Raw genomic sequence first — 20,685 nt, 5'->3', positions numbered from 1 at the left:
TAAGTCACCAGCTTTTCAAAAATGGAACCATGAATAGAAGGAGGATCCAAAATCAGCAACTCTCAGTTTCTAACACAGGACTCCTTTCTGCACATTGGTCCCATATAGTTCACAGAAGGATGCTGACGCCAGCCGTGGGGATCTTCTCCAGAAAGAAGTAATTTCGTTGCCAAGCAGGGAAAACACCTCAGGTAGTTGTTCCTCCCTGCCTAGCAAGGGCAAGAGGCAGATGGCAATGACTTTTTATTTTAAGCAATGGGGGAAAAGTTAGCACAAATTTCTCCTTATATCCAAACAAAAAAAGACTCCAACCTGCTGTTGTCACAGGAATAGTCATAGAGCCATGTCTGCCTCCCAGAACACTGTGGGTGCTTGATTTGGCTGTCGGCACTAGGGTCCAAGACAGCTCGCACCACACTGCAGAGAGCCACCAACCAAGCAGCACCACACCCAGACATCACCTAAGCACAGACCCAAAGTAATCCACCATGCCTGCCACTCGCCTGCACTGCTTCCAAGCCATGCTACAGCATGGGATTTGCCAAGGGCAAATAATTGCAAGACCACATTAAGGTGCTGAGCAGACGCCATGCTGCTCTCTGAGGGACCGTGCACTGAACAGTGGGTCCAGCACCACCTGTCCTACCTGCCAGCAACCCAGAGAGAGGGATGAAAACACCTCTGCCTTCTCTTAACAACCATGCTAACCAGGGTGGACCAAAGAGTGCACATCCCTGCTTCTAGGTATTCTCGACAGCACAAAAAGACATTTTGTGAATGCTTTATTACTGACTCAGAGTCAGTAATAAACAGTAGGAAATCATGTTCAACAGCATAGCTTTCTAAATTATGATTATTCATTATAAATCACTTTTTACATGTTGCTTCAAACACTGTTTCTCAAGAATAAGATCCGTCTGCAGTGAAATGCTTGGTGATTTTAATATGCAAACCTCCTACAGAGATGATGTCTCATTTTAATTATTGTTTCGGTTTAATGGGTTTTCATTAAATTAGAGGATGGAGCAATTACCAGGGTGAATAGCTAATGTTACAAAGGTAAGTTCCCATGACTATACAGCAAAAGCAGTTCTGCTAGAGAAGGTGGAAAAATAGTATAATTCAACATAAACTATCCTTTTGCACGATGCAAAACCACCCTGGCAATAAGTGTTCATATATTGCTGTCATTTTGATGTACATGTTTATAAAGTAGTTTATGACTAGGTCTCTCCTAACAAAATTAATCTAGCATTTAAGATTTTTATATATATATATATTTTTCATTCCTTTCATGAAGCTATTGCAAACCCAATCCTGAAACTCCAGACCCTGGGGACAGCAGAATTTTGAGTCGCTGAAGAAATCAGAGACTACTTATCAAATCACACTTTCTCCCCAACCAGTAATTTAGTTGATTTAGTGGCTTAATGTCCGACTCTTCATTTCTGGAAAATTGGCCAGGCTTGAACACCAGCTAGAATGACCACACTCATGTTAATTAAGTAGTTGACAGAGAGTCTAGAGCCCTTTGTTCGCTTTGTCAGAGTTTCAAACCCAACCATGGAAACTCACTACCAGGGAACAGAGCAGTAGATTTTGCATAAAACTTGGAAGTCTGTAAATGTCAAGAGAGAAGGTGGCCACCTACGTTTCTCAAGACACAGCCATCAAAAGGTCCCCTAGGTGACAGAGAAAGCACAGCAGCAGAAAGCTGTACCAAAGGCTACATTGAAAAACAGCCTCTCTCTTGCTGCATACGGGTTTTCCATCTCTAGGGTCCTTGTCTTTTCTACTCAAATGGACTGAACGACCAAGGAAAGCGCTGGAGTCCTCTCTCCAGCAGCAGAAGGATGAACAGCAGGCCTAATATATAGCACAGCAACTAATGCAGTCTTCAAACCATTTGGCCGTTATGGCTTACCCCAGTTTTCTGATTTGGTTCCAAATGGCTTTGCAATAAGCTTCCTGCTGAGGACAACAGTGCTTACCTGGCTGAGCACTACATACAACCTGGTGGTACTCAGGCAGCCACTCTTCCTTGTTTAAAGTATTTTAAGCAGCTACTGAGCTCAGGTTCACCTTCTCAAGTAGGCTATGTTGTTTCCTGAAGAGGCTTGTCCTGAAATCAAGACTATTTACAAATGGATGATCCCTTAAATTAAAGGCTTGGTTGAAACGCTACAGAAGTTACACCACCACTAAAAGCACATAATCTGCTCTTAAATCATGTGAGCTAATCAAATTACACGCGTTGTTAGTTAATTAGTCCAGGAGTCACTGATTAGAACATCTTTTCTGCTGTTTGTCTGTATTAGACAAGGTATCACATCACTGTGGCTATGGAGTTAAAAACTGATATTTGCAAATTTGGAAAACAGCAACATCTTAACAGAAAGAGACCATGCTAGGAACACTGTCATGTTTGAACATGACATATGTATGTCATGAGACAGTGGCAATGTATGCAACGTTAGAGAAACAACAGCAATTGCTAAGAATCGTTACCATTATGCTGTCTGTTTTGGAGAACTGTCCACTTCAGGGATCTATTTTAATGTACATTAAATGCTAATGTCACACAAAATAATGAGCCACCCAAAAATGCTGTTGCTGTTCTGGCTTCATGCAAAAGCCAGCTAAGCAATTTTTTCCTCCCCTTCTACAAAAATTTTTCAGATATCTTCAAAGTCACAGGTCCAAAAAATTGGAAGTGATTTTTAGAAATTGTAACATATAATGAACTTGACAAAATATGTTCTTCAGCTGCCTTTGTTTAAAAGAAACTTAAGCAAAGATGGTACCAGAAGGTGAGAAGCATCAAGAACCAAAAATCAGATACAGAAGCCAAGTTTTGTAAATAACTCCTCTAATTGTAATTTGTATTTATTTCCTCCCACTATAACCCTCACTGTGCTTGTAACCATGAAGCAAAATCTAAGATTTTTCATTAGAGCATGCAGAGACACTAATCCATTTGTATTCTGGTTTCTCACTTAGAACTCTTACTTCTTACAGGTAATAATAAATGCTGCTTATATTTTACAGCAACAGTATTAAAAATTAATAGTAATATCCTGTACTTCTGAAGTGCTTCAGTATTCTTAAGTTTAACATGAAGGAGATATAGTCAACAAGTAATCTATAGCCTGGATTTTCCAAGAAAGCATGTTAAGTACCAGACCCCATTGAAGCAAGATGGAGACCAAATGTCTAAATTCTTTCAACGCTGTTGAAAATCCCAGTCTAACTTCAGTGAGACCACACAAAAATTATCTTCCTGGTGAAAACCTGTGCTCTTAAACATGTAAATCAAAACACCAGTTTTAAGTAGTTCGTTCTCAAGGAAGTTTCAGCAAAACAGAAACCTCTGACCCAGTTTACTCCCTTGAAAAGAGAGGTTACAACGCCTAACGCAACTTATGGCAGCTAACAGACCTGGCTACACCTACACAAAGGTTTTAATTTCCAGTCCAGTAAAGCCTTTTATCACATGAATAACCCAACTAAAGCCAATGAAATTATCCGTAAAGTTCAAAGTAAGCATATGCTGAAGTGCTCTCTTGGTTCAAAAACTCCCGATGATTTGACACAGTAAATAGGTTTGGGGTTTTTAATAACTTTTAAAGCACTTAGCTCACTTATTACTAAAATATTATGGGGTTTTGTCCTTATTTTCTATATACAATTTGTACAAGCATTAAACAAATGTGTTTTGTGAACTAATTCTACCTTCTGTTTTCTTTCCCTCAGAAAAATCACTTCCATGTTATTGCTAAAGCAAATTAAATCCTGAGTGTCTGTTTTATTTATTAACTGCATGATAATAACATCAGGCATAATACATTTGTCAAAGCCCTTCTCTACTGAAGTATAATTTCTGCTGTCAGCCTCTTTACAGTTACGTTTATATTCAATATTCTAGTTGTCTTTGTTTCATGGAACACATATAAGCACACATTCACATATTCTCCTAAAATATGTATAAATTCTATTTGTGAAGTGTCCCACGCACACACACACACCCCTCCCAAACAAAGAATCATAAATGCAGCTAACATACTTAGTCATTCTCTGCAAGTTTTATATGAATTATTTGAGAGATTTAAGAATTTTCAAAAATGTCACAATAATAACTGTTTTATCTTTTTACACCATAATTATGATTTGGAGCATTGCTTTTCTTATTTCACCCAAGCATACCACAACTCATGAATAAAATATGACAACTTTGATAGCATCCATTGCTGTGGGTTCATCCGTAACAGCAAACGTGCTCGGGGTACTAAGAGCTCACATTTGCTCCATAAGCCTTTGTTTCTGAAAATAAGCTTTTATTTAAATAGAGCTGCCACATGTGTCCCCCTTTTTTGCATTTCTTGCCGTTAGCAATAACGCCAGCAATAATGTTTACTTTTGTTTTAATGACTACATTTTGAAACAATTAGGATGGCATAAAGCTAGAAAGGCAGAATACCCCATCTGAAAGCTGGTACTCACAAGACATCAAAACACATTAAAAGCACTGCCAGCATAAGAGAACAAAAGGCTAACACAGAGATCCATGACTTTTGAATGCGTGGGCAATACTGTTATAAAAACAAACTTAATTTTCTTCTGGCTTCATAATTAATTACAATGAAATGAACCTAAACAACTTCCACCATTTCCCTAATAAGACTGCTGTACCTAATTCTGCAGACTCCTCCTACCACAACTTGTCAGTAGATCCTCTTAAAAGGAAGACTTGAGATAAGTGCAGTACACGAGGTTTCCAAATCACTGGCATTTACCAAATTATTCTACAAATGTCACGTTTTAAGGCTGCGATGCTTCATTTTCCAAGCAGCATGATGAACATCCATAGAGACCTCCACAGACCAAGAAAAATCATGACACACACACCCCACTATCCTCCCACACAACTCTGCTTTGTTATTTTCCCCGCAGTCCCCAAGAATAGCCTTTAAAATTTCAACATTGTTATGCACAATGAGCCAAAGTAGAAAGAGAAGCAGAGGAAGGTCTGAATGCCATCTGTAAATAGTCTTTCATTGCAGTAGCAATGAGTTTTTAACCTCCGAGACTCAGTTTTACATGCATTGTGCTCTCAGAGCATCTTTGCTACTTTCCAGTCTACAAAATATTAAAGGGGACAAAAAATTATCAAGAGAAAAGAAAACAAGGGGGACCATGACACAGAACTAAGCTAAGCTTTACAACACGAACTTGCCTTGTCTGTTCCCACTGGTCCCAAATGGAAAACTCACAGCATCAGAGTGAAAGGTTACCCATACATGCAAGGGGAAGACAGGCTCAGTAAAATAATCCCTGCAGCTGCAGTGATCCTATAGTATTTTTTTCTATTTATAGCACAGAGGACCAATGGGAAACTTAGCTGTAACTGTGTAAGAAACATAATCACACAAGGAGGGAGGATGGGGGACAGAAAAAAAACGTAAGGAGAGATTTTTAGGAAGCCAAAACATCAGTGCTTAGCTACAGTATTTATTGCTCAAAAATAGTGATTCATAGATGCCTGTTATCAGAATTACAGAACCAACTTTGCTCTTAGAGCAGTCATACGACCTACATAACTACTGATTTAGATGAATGCTTTAGTGGACATCAGGTGCCAAAACCAATTTTTTTGTCCATTCTATTTAAAAAAAAAAAATCTAATGTTCTGCATTTTGTATCATTGAATAGGCCACAAAAGGCAAAGCAATCACATGATATAATGCCATAAACCAGCACAGTATGACATGATTACTTCACACCATTTATGTGGCAAAAAATGAAAAATAAGAGAAAAAAAGTGTCCCCCTCATGTCATTTATACACCCACTCTGCAGGTGGCAAGATTAATCTAGAAATTGGCATAGAAGAAGTAGGTTGAGGACTCAAGTAGCATCTAATTTTTATTCTTGATAGGTAGTTCAAGACAGCAGGGTTTTTCACCACAGGAAATGGTCCATGCCTGGCTCTTGCATTAGGTCTGATTATCTGCTTTCGTGTACTTTTTAAAGGTACAAAATCTTTTCAATAAATAAATAAATAAAGCCATTGTATGCATTTATATTCTTGTGATAGGAATTTCAAATAACAGCACTTCCTTTTCGACAAAAGCTGTAGCTCTGTTTAGAAGTAATTTAATCAAGCAGGATGACTGTAAATATTCTTATCAAACGGATATTAACACATTCCTACTAAAATTCTTTTGAAAATTAAGAGATTCCTCTTGGGGTCAAAATGAACCATAATGGGCCACTTTGTTTAGCTGCCTACAGGGAGAACCCAATTTGCCAGCGTTGCTTTTCCCTTGCTCTGCCAGGCAATGCTCTGACACTGCTCTTTTCAGCCACACATCAGTCCAGCAACCTGGACCTGCAGTATCAGGTGCAGGGATTTGCCCTGAACTTGGGCAGGATTCTCCACCCAGGGACTTGCCCCAAGGCGACACGAGTCATGTGCCAACTCTGCTTCACCTCAACTTCTCAGCTAACACATCCTGTCAACAAGATACTATAGAATGACATTCTTACTACAGTTTAATACATGTTTGCTAAGTGTAGTGGTTCAGCCCCAAGCAGTGGCTGAGCCCCACATGCCACTCACTTGCTCCCAGAGAAGAAAGGGGCAGCCCCTCTGTGGGTTGGGATAAGGACAGTTTAGTGACAAAATCACTGTGAAAGGGGGACAGTAACAGCCAATTAAACTCAGACTCTGTGATAACACAGAGTAACTTACCCACCCAATGATAACAGAGTGCTGCAGGATGCAAGGACCAACCCAATGCCCCACAAATGCTCAGACTGCTCTGGAGGCACCCAGGAGCACCCCTCCCCGAGCAGCCCCTTTTATGGGGGAGTAATGTCAGGTGGTGTGGGAACAGCCTGGGCTGACTGCTTGGGGAGCTTGACCCCGGCCTGGCCAGAATCAGGACACTAAGCAAGTACTTAATAAAATTTGATTACGTGCAAATAGATAGGACTTAAAAGTATCAATTTGCCAAAATCCTTTGCAGGAAAAAGACAACTTCTGTTCTATTTCTGTTCTGATGAGGATATAAAAAACTGTTATTCTTACATATAAATTGACTTATTTTCGTGGTAAGGACCCAGATGCTCACATGGTATAGGAACATAAGACACTTACGAGCAGTATCTGAAATGGATTTCTGCATCCCCCTCTCTACCCGCTGAAGAACAGAGACCCTTTCTTTTCTTTCTGTTTATCTTCATTACAGGACTTTGTCAACAGGTTGCCAGAAGCAATCGAGACTTTTAGCATACAACAGAAATACTGATGTGCTTATCCCACCTCCCCTCTGTACTTAGCACCGTGGCAATGAAGATAGACAAGCAGCACAATTATTGTCTCCCAAGAAAGCAAAAATAACTGCCAAGGACAGAGGCAATGTGCGCTCAGAATTCTTTCCTAATCATTACAGACATGACAGGAAACCCCAAAATTGTCAAGTAACAGAAGGCAGCATGACAACACTCAGGATGGAGAGGGGGGAAAAAATAAAGTAGAAATTGGTCAGTATCATTTAATGTGACCAGGTTTCCATTTTAGTCTACATTCACTTGGGGTATTGGGCGGGAAGGGGAGGGAGGGGGCAGGGCGCAGAGAAGGCAGAGTGTTTGAAACAAGGGGATGTGGAAAAATAAACTGTGAGAATTTATAAATTATACCTTCATATCAATATGCTGGATGAATTATACTCCCAGACAGGGTTCTAACATAATTCAAACAAGAGTGAAAACAGCCAATATTGCACAGGTATGTAGAGTGTTTTACAAACTACTTGTGGGGTCTGACAAAGTTAACAGTAGTGTATGTATCCTCAAAGCATTGTTCAATTAGGTGTCAAGCGATTGTTAATTTCCTCCACTGGAGAGGATTCCTCTCACTTCCCCATCCTAGCTCATTTTATTCCAAACTCTGCATGATTTCTCTGTTCTCAAAACAGTCAGTGTTACTAAGGGAAAAAACAATTTACCTAACGATTTAATAGAAAAAACATATGTATACAAACCACATTAAAACATTAGCTTTTTTTTTTTTATATAAAAAGCAGATATAAATGACAAGTTAGATGTTAGGGTTGAAGTCTCACAGACAAACCTTGCTCAACCCTCCAGTCCTTACACAAAGAGCAAAATATTTAACCAACAGGATCTGAAGCCTAGGTCTGCAGTTCTCAGGTTTCCTCTCCAGGCCTAGTCCTTTGCCTCTCCAGGCTGCTTCTCCTAACAACTGTCCATAGCTCTCCTTACCATACTCTTCATCCCTGAAACTCACTCCCTTCCCCTCTGGTCAGAGTCTGTGGATCGTCCTTGTCCCAGCTTCTCTGCCCAGTGACCACCCACTTCCTTTTTGGCCTCCAGCTCCTCTCCACAGCTGCTTCTCTTCTCTCCCCTCCATCTCCCCATCCAAGTCCCAGTTTCCTTGCCCTGCCTGTCACAGTTAATCTCATCTGACTGTTTCTCACCACCCGCTACCCAATACCAGCCTGTATCACCCCGTAGCTCTCAGAGGAACCCATTCACACCAACTACACTGCTGTCACTTCACATAGCCAGTCCTTCCCCCTAAATTCCTAGCTTTATCTGCTTCTCCTTTCCAGCTTCTGCAGAGGTCTGAGAAGGAAGGTGGGGAAAGCAGAACATTCAAGATTCCAAAAAGAGAGACCTTGCTTCCCATCCTGCTGAGAGACACAAGCCCAGAAACCATTCCCACCAGAGAAATCACACTTCTCTTCATCCTCTTGGGCATGGCCAGCCTAGCTTTTGGGATCTTATTTTAACTCTGATTTTAGCAGTGCTTTACAAAGCAGCTTTGACAATGGGCTGAAAGCACTGAGGGAACTCTGGTAACTAACTCTCTAGGACAGTAGAGACAGGAGGCATTTAGAAGCTCATAAGGGTTAGAGCTCATAGAAGCAAAGGGACATCCCAATGTAAGAGCATGGAGGGCAAGGATACCACTCTCTTCAAGGGAGCAGACAGTCCGTATTTCTTACCATCTCACAAACCTCCATCACGGAGGAAGACACATGCTGGTCTGGTCCCCACCATCTCCATGTAGCCACAGGACATGAGCGACCTCCATGAATGAACAGAGGTGCCCATTGCTGCCTTCAAAACCCTGAAAGCAATTGGCTTAGAGTAGACCATCAATTCTGTGATGCAATGAGAGCAGGATCTTGGAAGAGATATCTCAGTGGAAAGAGAAGGGAAATGGTCAAAATGTAGCACCAAGGAAGCAGTCACACCTGATATGTTACCACATGATCGGGGCAAGAGGCTGATCGACATCTCAAATGTATGTGTAAGCAAAAATAGTATCTATAAAGGCTCGTTACTAGCCTACAGCCACCTTTCCCTCCTGTGGTCACGGGAACACAGACCAGGAACCCCACAGACAACATGTGGTAAAACCCCCACATTCAGCCCACCCCCGTGGAAACCAGCACAGACCTGTGAGACACAAGAAGAAAAGACCTCGGTCTTCCCTTTAAAAAAGAAAAAAGTTAACAGGTTCAAAGAGTTTGCAGAGTTCCCACCACATGGGCCTTGTACTGCATGTGGAGGTGCAGGGCAGCCTCTGTGAGGAGAGGTGAGGGCTGCCCCCACGGGACACAACCAGTTCCAGCCGGTTCCAATGGCCTCACCTCAGGGCACAGGCCTGCCACTAGCCCAGGCTGCTGGTGCCTCAGGGAAAATGTATTTTAAAAAGGAAAAAAACAAACAAATCCCATCTGTCTGGAGTACAGCAGCTGGTCAGGCGCTCAGCTGGGAGCCCTGGCGGGTGGTGGGCCATACCTGGTAAAAAGAAGAAGAAAACTCCTTTCCTGTCCAACAGCAGAAGGGACACTGGCTGCTTCCCATCAGTGCCCCAGCGTGCAGAGAAGCAGACGCCAGCAACCCAGGGGAGTGCACCCAGAGCCCCTGCGCTGCTGCCAGCCCCAAAAACTCCCATCATCCCAGCGAGGCAGGGTATTCCGATACCAACAGGCATGGAAAAGGTTACTAGAGCTACTCTCTTGTATGCCACCTTCAGCTGTCATAAAGATCGAGTCACCCATGTTGTGCCTTCCTAATTTTTCTGCTACTGTAAGATTTCTGCTCTGTAAAAGCGATACTGCTTATACTTAATATTTCCTATAAACATACCAGGAGGGATCACACAGAAAGCAATGACTCTCGTTGCATCATCTTGTGTAAAGAGGAACCAATGCTCTGAACTCTAAAATTAAAGTTTATCTCTACTACTCAATGCAGACCTCCCTGCCGCTCACCCTGGGAAGAGTAATTGCAATTTTCCTCCTCAAGCTGTTATCTGCTCCCTCTCATTCAGTCCCTAGCTCGTTTCTGAGCTCTGAAGCTTGCACACCTTGCACATTACACTGGCATAGCAGAGCTTTAACACTTGAAGTGGATTAAAACCTCAGCCAGTGCCTACAGGTCACTGAGACTTGGGTGAGAAGATGTTCACATGCTCACAAACAATGGCAGCAGCCTGTTCACCCACCCTTTGAATTTACTGAGCACACCTCAATGCTGAGCTACTGCCCCAGAAGCACAACCAGGGCAAAATAAATGTATCCTGAAGACTGCCCTAGCAGAAGCACAGCTAACATTCCTGATAGAAAGGGTATGTGCCCACTCCTGATGACAACATCAAACCCCTTTGTACCGCAAAAGCTGACTTTTAGGACTTTAACTCCTACAGCATGATCTGGAAATACCTCTACTCTCTAAGCAAGGAATGAGCATGTCAAAGAGGAAAGTGCCTAAAAAGAAAAAGCGGGATAACACTGAGAGGAAGCACCAACAGAGAGAGATGTACCGCATCTGGGAGCTCAAGTGAGTCTGCTGGGAGCACCTCTACCCCCTTGGGACTGCAGCTTTGCACTCTCTTTTGGCCTGAAGCAGGACAGCCCTTTTGTTTCAAGAACTGGGTAAGATTCGCTCTTTTCTCACAAAAACATTGCCTTGCTCTGTGCTTTAAGATACCTGCCATTCTTTCACCTTTCCTCTTGGAGACATAGCTGTACAGAAAAGAATTTGGTAGTCACTGGTGAGAAGTGGCAAGAAGGACCATGACCCAACTGCGGCAGGAGCTGTAGGCCATGTGGTTCTGTAAAGAAGTGGGCAAGGAAGAACAACCTACATAACTGAAGTTGGGGTTTTTTTTTTACTACTGGCTAAACTTTTAAAAGTACTTGGTGGTCCAAGTTACTGAGCGTTATACATAGTATGCAGTCTTTAAATTAGGAATGGTGTTTGTACTAAGCTGAAAAATACTTCCTAATTGCTAGGAAAGGAAACAGCAAAGCCTTAATAAGCTTCTTGGGGGAACTGTTTTATAAGCAAAGGCGTTGAATATCTATTAGTTCACAAGAGATGCTGAGACAAAAATAATTAAAAAAGAAACAAGCATAGCTGACAGGTAAAAGGAATAAAATTCTTTTTCCCCAGTAAGAACTGGGCACAGAACAGAACTGGTTAAGGTAATCACATAACGTAACAGCTAGACTAAAAATTGGGCTTGGTCTACCTAGAGACAGGATGAATAGATAAGCACTTCCTCTATTTATAATTAAAGCCTTTTTCTGCCACTCAAATCAAGGTCCTGCTGATGTTTCTATGTACAGAGTCAAAATAAGGCCTTCCCCGTTATCTGAAACGCAACAGGCCTGAGCCCCACTAAGCAGCCCACATCTCAGTGTTCCCTAACATACTGTGTACTATAATTCTGTTCTGGGAATTTCAGTATGCGTTTTGTCATGTTCATAAGACACTTTACAAATGCCTCTCAGTCAGTGTTTCTAAGATGTTATTATAATGCATTGGGCAGACAATATTTTCAATACATTTCTTTGAGGTAGATTTCCCACCCATCCCCAAAACTGGTTCCTTGAATTCTTTGGACTTCTAGTTGAAGATGAAGAGATGTGAGATCAGACACAAGGATCTTGGGTGCCCTGTTCCCCAAAAGGACTCTAGTCAAGAGTCTCCACTCACCCTCTTTTCTCCCTTCATGCTAGAACAACCAATCTAGACACAGAGACTTTTTCTGCCCCACCCTTGTTCATATAAATAAATAAAATATAAATAACTAAGACACCATGATGTTAGAGACTTTAAGAGACTGTTTTCAGAATTGCAATTGCAAGTTAGATATCCACATTTCATCTAATTCACACTGACAGCAATTAAACCGCTTTTTGGATTCACTCATCCCCACTTCACCGAAAATGGAACTGAAACACACAAATAACGGAACCGGTCAATTAGAAGTCAAGCTGAAATACTCTAATAATCAAAGTCCATGCCTAACAGGACCACTCAGGTGACTACATGTCATTATAGGTTTCTATGCTTTTCTGAATTAGGAGCAGATTTGCTTGCCCAAAGGCAACTCACGCCTCAATTGCCATTCCGGTTCTATCATGCTGTCACACAATTTACAATGGAGCTGAATTTGTCTCTTTGCCTGTAAAGCTGCTTCACATGGAAACCTGAGTTTCTGCTCTTTCTGCCAATATTATTATAAAATCAGAATACTCTGCTGGTTTCACTGAGGTTGTCTTGGACTGAAATTGCTAACTCTCCAAGGAAGAGTCCTTCTATACTTTCTCTAGGATAAACCAAATCACAACATCAGTCCCCAGAAATATTGTAACAAACAGTATGTCACTTATTGTACAAGAGCTAACATCACTGATCAAAAATCTAATTAAAAATAACAGTTTCTCTTTCTTTGTGCATGTCATCCTATCACGCCTTTCTTCATTTTTAATTTTTGCCTCTAAATGCAACTGAAAGAATGCCCAAAACTTAGAAAGTTTTCTGTTTGAAAGACTTCAATTCTCAGAAAAGGCATCTTGATTAGAAAAACAATCCATATTTTCACTACAGTAGTACACAACTGTCTGGTTTAGAGAAAAATTACCATTTCTCTGCCTCAAAGATCTAGGCTTCCAGGGACACACAGAGGAACACTCCCAGTTTGAACAGCTCTAGTAATGCCATTTTAGGAAATATCTCTTGCAAGACAGAAAATAATCCACAGGGAACCTTTGTGTAAGCTCACAGCCTTGTTACATTGACATAAGGACACCGCCAAAGGCAGTGGGCAAAACTGTGCCTGTGAAAACCAGACACCAAAGAATGTACTCACAAACTCTTCTTCTCATTTCCTAAACTAGAAAATCTATCTCAGTGGTGAAAGCACACGAGTGAAGAAGTCCCCCAACATGGCTCCATGTTCAGCAGTCAGCCTCCCAGGTGAAGCGCATCCTCCCCTACCCAGAGCCCCAAAGGCAGTGCTGGAGCAGCATGGCACAGCATGTGTTAACCACACACACATGCTAAGAACTAATCAAAGCAAAGCTTTGCTGAAAGGACCACATCTTGGCAACCAGAATAGTTGGTCCGAGAGGATACGGTAATTTTGAAACCAAGTACTAACCTTCCAGTCCCTTCTCTTCCCTGGGGGTGTCATGTTGACTGTTTTTCTGTCAATATCTGTGGGAAAGTATTACTTCTAACTTCAACCTAGCAGTTGCCCACACGTTGCCTGGAGTTCTGTATCAGTGTTACTGTATGGCACGATAAAAATCAAAATTAAGTATCTCCAGGTTCCAGCCAAAGGACCTGGCACACAGCCAAACTGTAGTTGTAAGTCACCTCTGTTAGTAAAAGGGAATTCATACAACTGCCAACATACTGCTGACATTTAACAAATAACAGATATGAACAAGAAGGGAAGCAGTCAGACGGGGTGGCCTTGGACTTCCATCCCATCTGACAACAGCAGCAAAAGACCCTTCACAGACCTGTCTCAGGATGGAGTAATAGACCGAAGATCTTCAGTCTTCTCCCAGCCCAAGGGCTGATAAGCTTAACTAAAGACAATAATTTTCCCAAGCCGTCTTCCAAGAAATTTAATACTAGAGGCAATGTCCAAGCACAGGGCTATTCCTGCATGCATTAGCAAGAATAATTTGTGTTGTGGGAATTAAAAAGAACTTTGTTTATTGAACCACAGATTTCAAATTGTCTATTCACTTTGTACAGTGAATTTCTGTTTGGTGCTTCCCATGACCATCTTTCAATTGATCTGCTTGTGAGAATTTGACAAGCTTTACCTTTTTTACACCAGTCTTCTCCCAGTTTGCATATAACAAGCAGGGTCTTCCAAGGCCAAAAGAACTGAATAGCCATAACATCTTTACCATTAGCCTTTCAAAGCTACTTTCGGTTTCACTGGTTTCAATCCACGTCCTTAAAACATGTCTCAGTCTCCTTCCCTGCAGCTCTACCCACCAGCCTGTGAAAACTCACCATGACGGTTCATCAGTGTGACTGCCATCAGCTGCACAGGATGCCAACTGGAAATGCTAAAATATTTTAACTCAGTGAGGTCACTGCAGTCTTTAGAAGAATGACTGACTTTAATATTGTCTGTCCATAACTCACAAACCTGAAGCCAGGGTTTTAGAAGAAAAACAGTATCTTTAAATGAATATATTAATGCTGCTTTTCTAGACATTAATCTGGGAAACAGTGACAATTATGCTACTCACTGTATCATGAAAGACTGGAAATACAACTAACAAATTCCAAGGTGGTCTCCAGAAGTCTCTCTGCTGTGGCTCCTAAACTGACCTTGGCCAGGTAGAGTCACTTAGACTTACAATAGAGTCAGTTAGCATTGCACATCCAGAACAAAAGCTAAATTTGACCATAACATTTTGCCTCTAAAAACAGCTACAGAGGACAGATATCAAAAAGTGAGACGAACACACACACTTCAGCACAGACTAGAACACAGTAAAGAAAAAAAAACAAATGCAGGATGTCTCCACAATAAAACCTTCCTTAACTGCTTTAATGTGCATGCTAATCTCATCTGCTCTAGATGTCTTTTTCGCCTAATAAGCGTATTGTAACAACCCAGTGCTTGCACCCCATGGGACATTGTCTCTTAATCCAGACCTTGCTGGAGTCCGTGGTAAGACTTGTTAATTAATTCAGAGTTTCACTTACTGAAAATAATAAAAAGTAAAACACTTCACGAGATTTATCTTAGAGTATTGAATGAAAAACCCCACAATTCAAGGTGACTTAATCTGTACCAGGTGCTCAGTTTTAATGTAACACTGTTCAACCTTCTCACTTCAACAGTTTTTCCAAAATTCATGGAACAGTTGCTGCATGTTACTAACCAGCATCAACACATTAAATGCTCTCTCAGCTACACAGCTTCAGCTCTGCATGCCTCTGCAAGTGTACAGTCACAGAGGGAAAGTTCACAACAATACAACTGAGTCCATGCCTCAGAACCTCTTTGACATGTTTGGTTAAAAATACATACTGGGCAGGGTTCAAAACGTACCCAAAAATACCTCTCTACAGATCTGTAACCTCAACTACCTGACAGCACACAAAAAAAAATCAATAAAAATATATAAAGTGCCATATGTATTTCAGGAAAGTAACAAAGACCATTTCCAAAACATACAAATCAAATAAAGCGACAGTTAAGTAAGACCACCATTGCTGGGAATTAAGGAGGCATCAAAGCTCTTCTAAGATGATGCAAGCAAAAGTGAGATATGAGAATTGAGGATGTTTGTCTTACCTTGGAATAAAAATGCTTTACTGGCATTGTGTAGTCCTGACACTTGTGTTACCCCAAGGGTTGTATTCACAAGATCCAGTTCTGTGATTATATCAATTTGTAAATCAGGATCCATTCCAAATCCTACAGCTGTTGGAGGCACAGAGAAAAAGACTTAAATGAATTTTTATTTCAAATGGGGTAATGAAAAGAATGGAGTAAGAGCATCTAGTGCAGAGATTTCTGGTACCTTCACATTCACACAGAACATACAGTAATCACTTATAAGACAGTAATTCTGAAGAGAGAATATTCTTTTTCCTTCCCACAGATCTTCCTATACACAAGCTAAAACATTCCAAAACTGATTTATTAATCCAGGATCTTCATAAGGCTAAAAAGTAATAAATAAATAAAAGCACAACCACCTATGCAAAAAGATGAAAGAGATTTGCAGCATTCTTCTATTGGCTACACGATTTCCAGGGAGACGCAAGGACTGAAAATCCCTCTCACATTTCATACCTCACTGCAACTAACAGATCAGGCCCCACAGCTCCCAGACTAAATGCAATCTATTTTCCCAACTGGAAAAAATGATCCTGGAGGAGATAGGGTAGCAGGACAAAGGATGCCATCCTGTAGTCCAGGGGCCCAGGTGACTCACAAAACTCCTTGATATCGCTTCGGAAGCACAATTCTGTATTTCAGCACAGCCAGTGCCTGTGAAGCGTGCCAAAGCCTACCTACAAACAGCAGGCATTCGTTCAGCTAAACCAGCAGTAGCACCTTCTGGTCTGCAGGAGCAGCTACTGGAGAAGCACAAATCTCAAGCTAAAATTTTGAGGTAGCTTATGGCCAGGAAAAGACTGGATGTTCCTTGAACTGGTAGGGACCTGCCAGGATTGACGGAAAAGACACACACTCAGGCAGTTAGAAGGTGCTGTGTTCAACGCTCAGGACAACTTGATGGTTTTGGCACACCAAGTTCATTGAAGTCATCTCCTCTTTCTAGGGATGGGAAGAGGCTAGCCTGACCTCGGTGTCTCTCTCAACATAACAAAAAGCGTGGCACAAGATCTGTGCCCAAGACATAGGTCAAATACCTAAGCACTTTCCTAGTGAAATTTTACACTGACACCATTAGCAATGGGAAGAGTCTCAAGAATAAAGTCCTGACACAGGTGAAGTCAATGGTAAAAGTCCCACTGACTTCCTCAGAGCAAGGACGTTACCCGTAAAGCACATCCAGATTGATTTCCACTGTGTAGACTTCACATTCAGGTCTAAATTGATTCAATTTTTATTCCAGGACTGTGCTTCTGGATCAGTTAAGCAGCAAATATTCTGCCTTGAGTCTTTAGAAGGCTCTAAGAAATTACCGAGGTGTACAGAACGAACAAGAAGTTACATATTCTACCCATAAATCATCTGTACCTCAGCACTTTCTCCTTCCCTTCACTCAAGTGTTAAAACTTGTTGGAACAATGTGCTGTGCTACTGCAGAGGGTACTACTGCGCTAGGGGCAGAGTAGTAAAAAAATATTGAAAAGACACCTTTAGGAGGTCTTTAGCAACTTTACTCTATGATGAAAATTAAAATCTAAGAGCATCTGCCAGAACCAAAGCTCCAAAAGCACCAAGTGAATGCATGCATGGTGCCTTCACAAGGATGTGAAGTAGAAAACTGAAATTACGTAATGCAAGCCCAGATAAACTTCCCTACGTGTAAACACTTACAGATAATCAGCAGCAGCATCGAGCTTTTAGTACTACCTTTGACTTCACACCAGACACTCAGGCACTGAATGACCACAACCAGCGCTGCACACATTGACAGGCCAACTAATCAACAGGACAGAACTTACCAACCTATTGATCCTCAACCTACAGCAACTCTTACAGTGTCAGGGCTGCAACCTACAAACTCCAGGCACAAACACATCCATGAATGTAGGGAGCAGCTTTTCTAGGAGGGACAGAGTCAAAAAAAAAAAGAAAAAAAAAAGAAAAGAAAAGAAAGAAAAAAGCACAAATTGTTTTAGAAGAAAACCAGGAGGACTTATTTCTTCTGAGGTTTTCATTCTGAAGAAAAGCAGCACACTGTAAACTGCATGAGCTTCTCTATCAGGAAAGACAGGGTCTGCTGTCCCTGCTAAAAATGGAGTACATTGTCTCTCATTTGAAAGGGGTTAGATCTATTCAGATCAGTAAAAACCTACTAATATGAAGGGAGGTCAAGTCAGGACTAAAACTTGCTTAACGGAAAGGACAAGCTACATCCAGTAAGACAAGTCTTGACCCCATTAAAGTCAGTGAAAGCTCTGCCACAGACATCAACAGGGTGAGGACAGAAACCACATCTAGCAAGTATAGGCACTCCCATAAATCACAGTGGCTCCACTGCTCTATTAAAGCTGTTTATTCCAGCCTGAATACCCGAGGCTCAACAAGTATAGATCACTGTATCTCCACAGACTTCGATTTATGCCAGTGAAGGATCATGTGTGACAACTTCAGTGTGCCCCCTTACAGCTTTTAAAACGCTTTCAAAACCAGAGACTATTTCTAATGTCATAGCAACTATTTACCAAGAGCATACACTGCTTTAAATACCTAGTCCTTTTCCTGTGCTGGCTCTTCAAACTGCAGCAGGCACTCAAAAGCCTGGTTAATAATTAATAAACAACAAATCAGCAGCTTCAGTATGATAACCAAGTCTCCATTTCCCCTGTGGTCTCCCACGGTCTATCAGAAAGATACCACAGGCATATCAACCGCACTTGCATCTAGTATTTTATGCTGCCTCTTCAGTGGAATGCGAAGCTGGAAACACCATTTCTCTCTGAAGTAAAAATTAACCATCAACCTGTCTGCTCTCGCTGGAGAGCTGCGCGGAGCTCGGGCGCAATCCTGACTGATATCGCTTTCAATTCCTATTTAAAGTAATTGGGCCGTTCCCCTTAAATCAGTGGCTTACACAAGCAAAACTCCAAATGATTCAGTCAGGTGGGTGGGAGTAGAAATCATCTCAGGACTTGGCAGATTTGGCCCAACGTGAACCAAAGGCACTACAGTAGATGAGAGGATTAAGACATATAATTATGAATGATGTCACCAGGAAATCCCTAGAAGAAACTAATTCTGCTTTACAGCTCCAACAGCTTGTATTCCCTGCTCGCGCTTTTATCACCTACACCCAAGCCCCAGCAATCACGCCACGCTCCATCTAGCTACCGCGCAGCCATGCAACGTGTGCGGCGCGCTCAGAACGTCCTCGACATGTGCAGCGTGCTATTTGGGATCGGGAAAACTTCAAGGAAAAGCACAAGCGAGTCGTTCCCACGTGCAGTCATTCAAACGGCAAAAAGTGGGCTCCAGGGGAGGCATTTTGCTCTCTCCCCTCACAGCTTCAGCAGAAATTGTTGCACACAAAGAACTTTCCGAGCGGCTTCGCAATGCCAAGTAGTGGAGTTTCGGGTCCTACAGACGGTTTCAAACGCCCCCGTGCACTGCTCGTGGTAAGACCACTACGGAAGGGACGGGCAGTACATTCTTCCAACTAATTTTTATGTTGCACCTCTCAAGATCTGTAGGTTTTTGAAGAGGTGCCTTTTACCATAAGAAGAAGTATAAATTTAAGACATGGATTCCTTTGCGCTTCTGATAACTGCGCTGATCTATTTCCTTGTGGACAGTTACAAATACCATCGAGAAACATCCCCTTCCTGAGCTCCAACCGAGGAAGAACCAGTATGCGGGGCAAGGGGAAAGAGAACAAAGCCTCTCCAAGGCACAACAAGCGGCACTTCGGCCGCGCAACGCCGTAGGAAGAGCGCGATGGGCACGGCATCGACAGGAATAACGCGCCCTCGGCTCGCATCCCGCTGTAACGCGGCTTCCCCTAACCCCCTGCCGCCCGGCCCAGCCCCCCGGCGCGGCCAGCCCGCTCCTCCCGCGCCCCATTCCCGCGGGGCGCAGCGCGCACGCCGCTTTTGGAAAACTTTGCCTCGCCTACCCCACGGCACCGCGGAACGGCCGCGCCCCCCCAACCCCACTCCACCCCAGGGTTCTCCGCCGGGAGCGAGATGGGCTGCGCCCCGCGAAGACCCGCGTCCGCTCCGCGAAGGACGCCCGGCCCCGCCGCGGCAGCAGCCGGCGAACCCGGGGCCGCTCCCGGTGCACGCAACGGGCGCAGCTCGCCGCCGCCCCGCAAAGTTTCCGCCCGCCGCCAGCGCACGCCGGGCGGCGGCCCCAGCCCTCGCCTCCCCATCCCCGGGGAAACGGCAGGGGCGGACACCGGCCCCGCAGCCCCGGCGCGGCCCCTCACCTGCCCCGGCGGCGGCCGCGCACGCCCAGAGGAGCAGGAGGAGACCCATCGGCTCGGCGCGGGCGGCGGCGCCCGCCTCCCTCCCGGCAGCTGCTGCGGAGCCGCGCCGAGCCCAGCGGAGCCGAGCGCAGCCTCCGACGCGCGGAGCGGCTCCGGCAGGCGGCGGCGGCTCCGCCCGCTGCCCAGGCGCGGCCCCGACGCCCCCGCAGCGGGGGCTCCCCGCCCGCCCCCCGCCGTGACGCGCGGCCCCCCTCGGGCCTCGCCAGCGCCGCCGCCCGGCCACGGCCACGCCACGGAGCAGGGAGCGGCCCCCGGCCGTCCCCTCTCCCGGCTATCTAGACGTTCCACGCGGGGAGCCGGGGCCCGAGGAGCGGGGCCGGCCCTTTTCCCCCCGATAGATGAACTCCCCGTGGATCAGGGAATCCCTGCCGCGGCGCGTCCCGCGGCCCAGGGTGGGTGGGACGTGCGGCCCCGCAGCTCTGCTGGGGGCTGCGTGGGAGCCAGCCGGCAATGCGCTGCCGCCGCCACCTCCTCGCTCTCAGCATAAAAATACCGAGAACCAACCCGTATTAACTATTTAGTCTTAGTAATAATTCATGCCTGGTATGAATAAGCAAAAAAGAAGTTCTGGGATGTGATATGAGAACACACACCGTTCCTCAGCTCCTTGCACATCCTTGCTCAAGTCACTTAACTGGTCTCTCCTTCACACC

The 20,685-nt window shown here is 43.7% G+C and overlaps 1 protein-coding gene across 1 annotated transcript in view; it reads right to left on the bottom strand.

The window, feature by feature from the left end:
• NELL1 (neural EGFL like 1) overlaps positions 1–20,021 on the bottom strand; it is a gene marked incomplete at both ends in the record, with an annotated part of 287,941 nt that extends 267,920 nt beyond the window's left edge. The window contains 2 exons of the mRNA XM_084263433.1: positions 15,664–15,792; positions 19,973–20,021. Coding sequence (XP_084119559.1) covers positions 15,664–15,792; positions 19,973–20,021 — 178 coding nt within the window. The remainder of the gene's footprint in view (positions 1–15,663; positions 15,793–19,972) is intronic.
• Between the last annotated feature and the right edge of the window lie 664 nt (positions 20,022–20,685).

Source organism: Gallinula chloropus, assembly GCF_964237585.1.
Source record: "Gallinula chloropus genome assembly, chromosome: 4".
NCBI classification, from domain to species: Eukaryota; Metazoa; Chordata; class Aves; order Gruiformes; family Rallidae; genus Gallinula; species Gallinula chloropus.
This window is presented reverse-complemented; position numbering and strand designations above follow the sequence as displayed.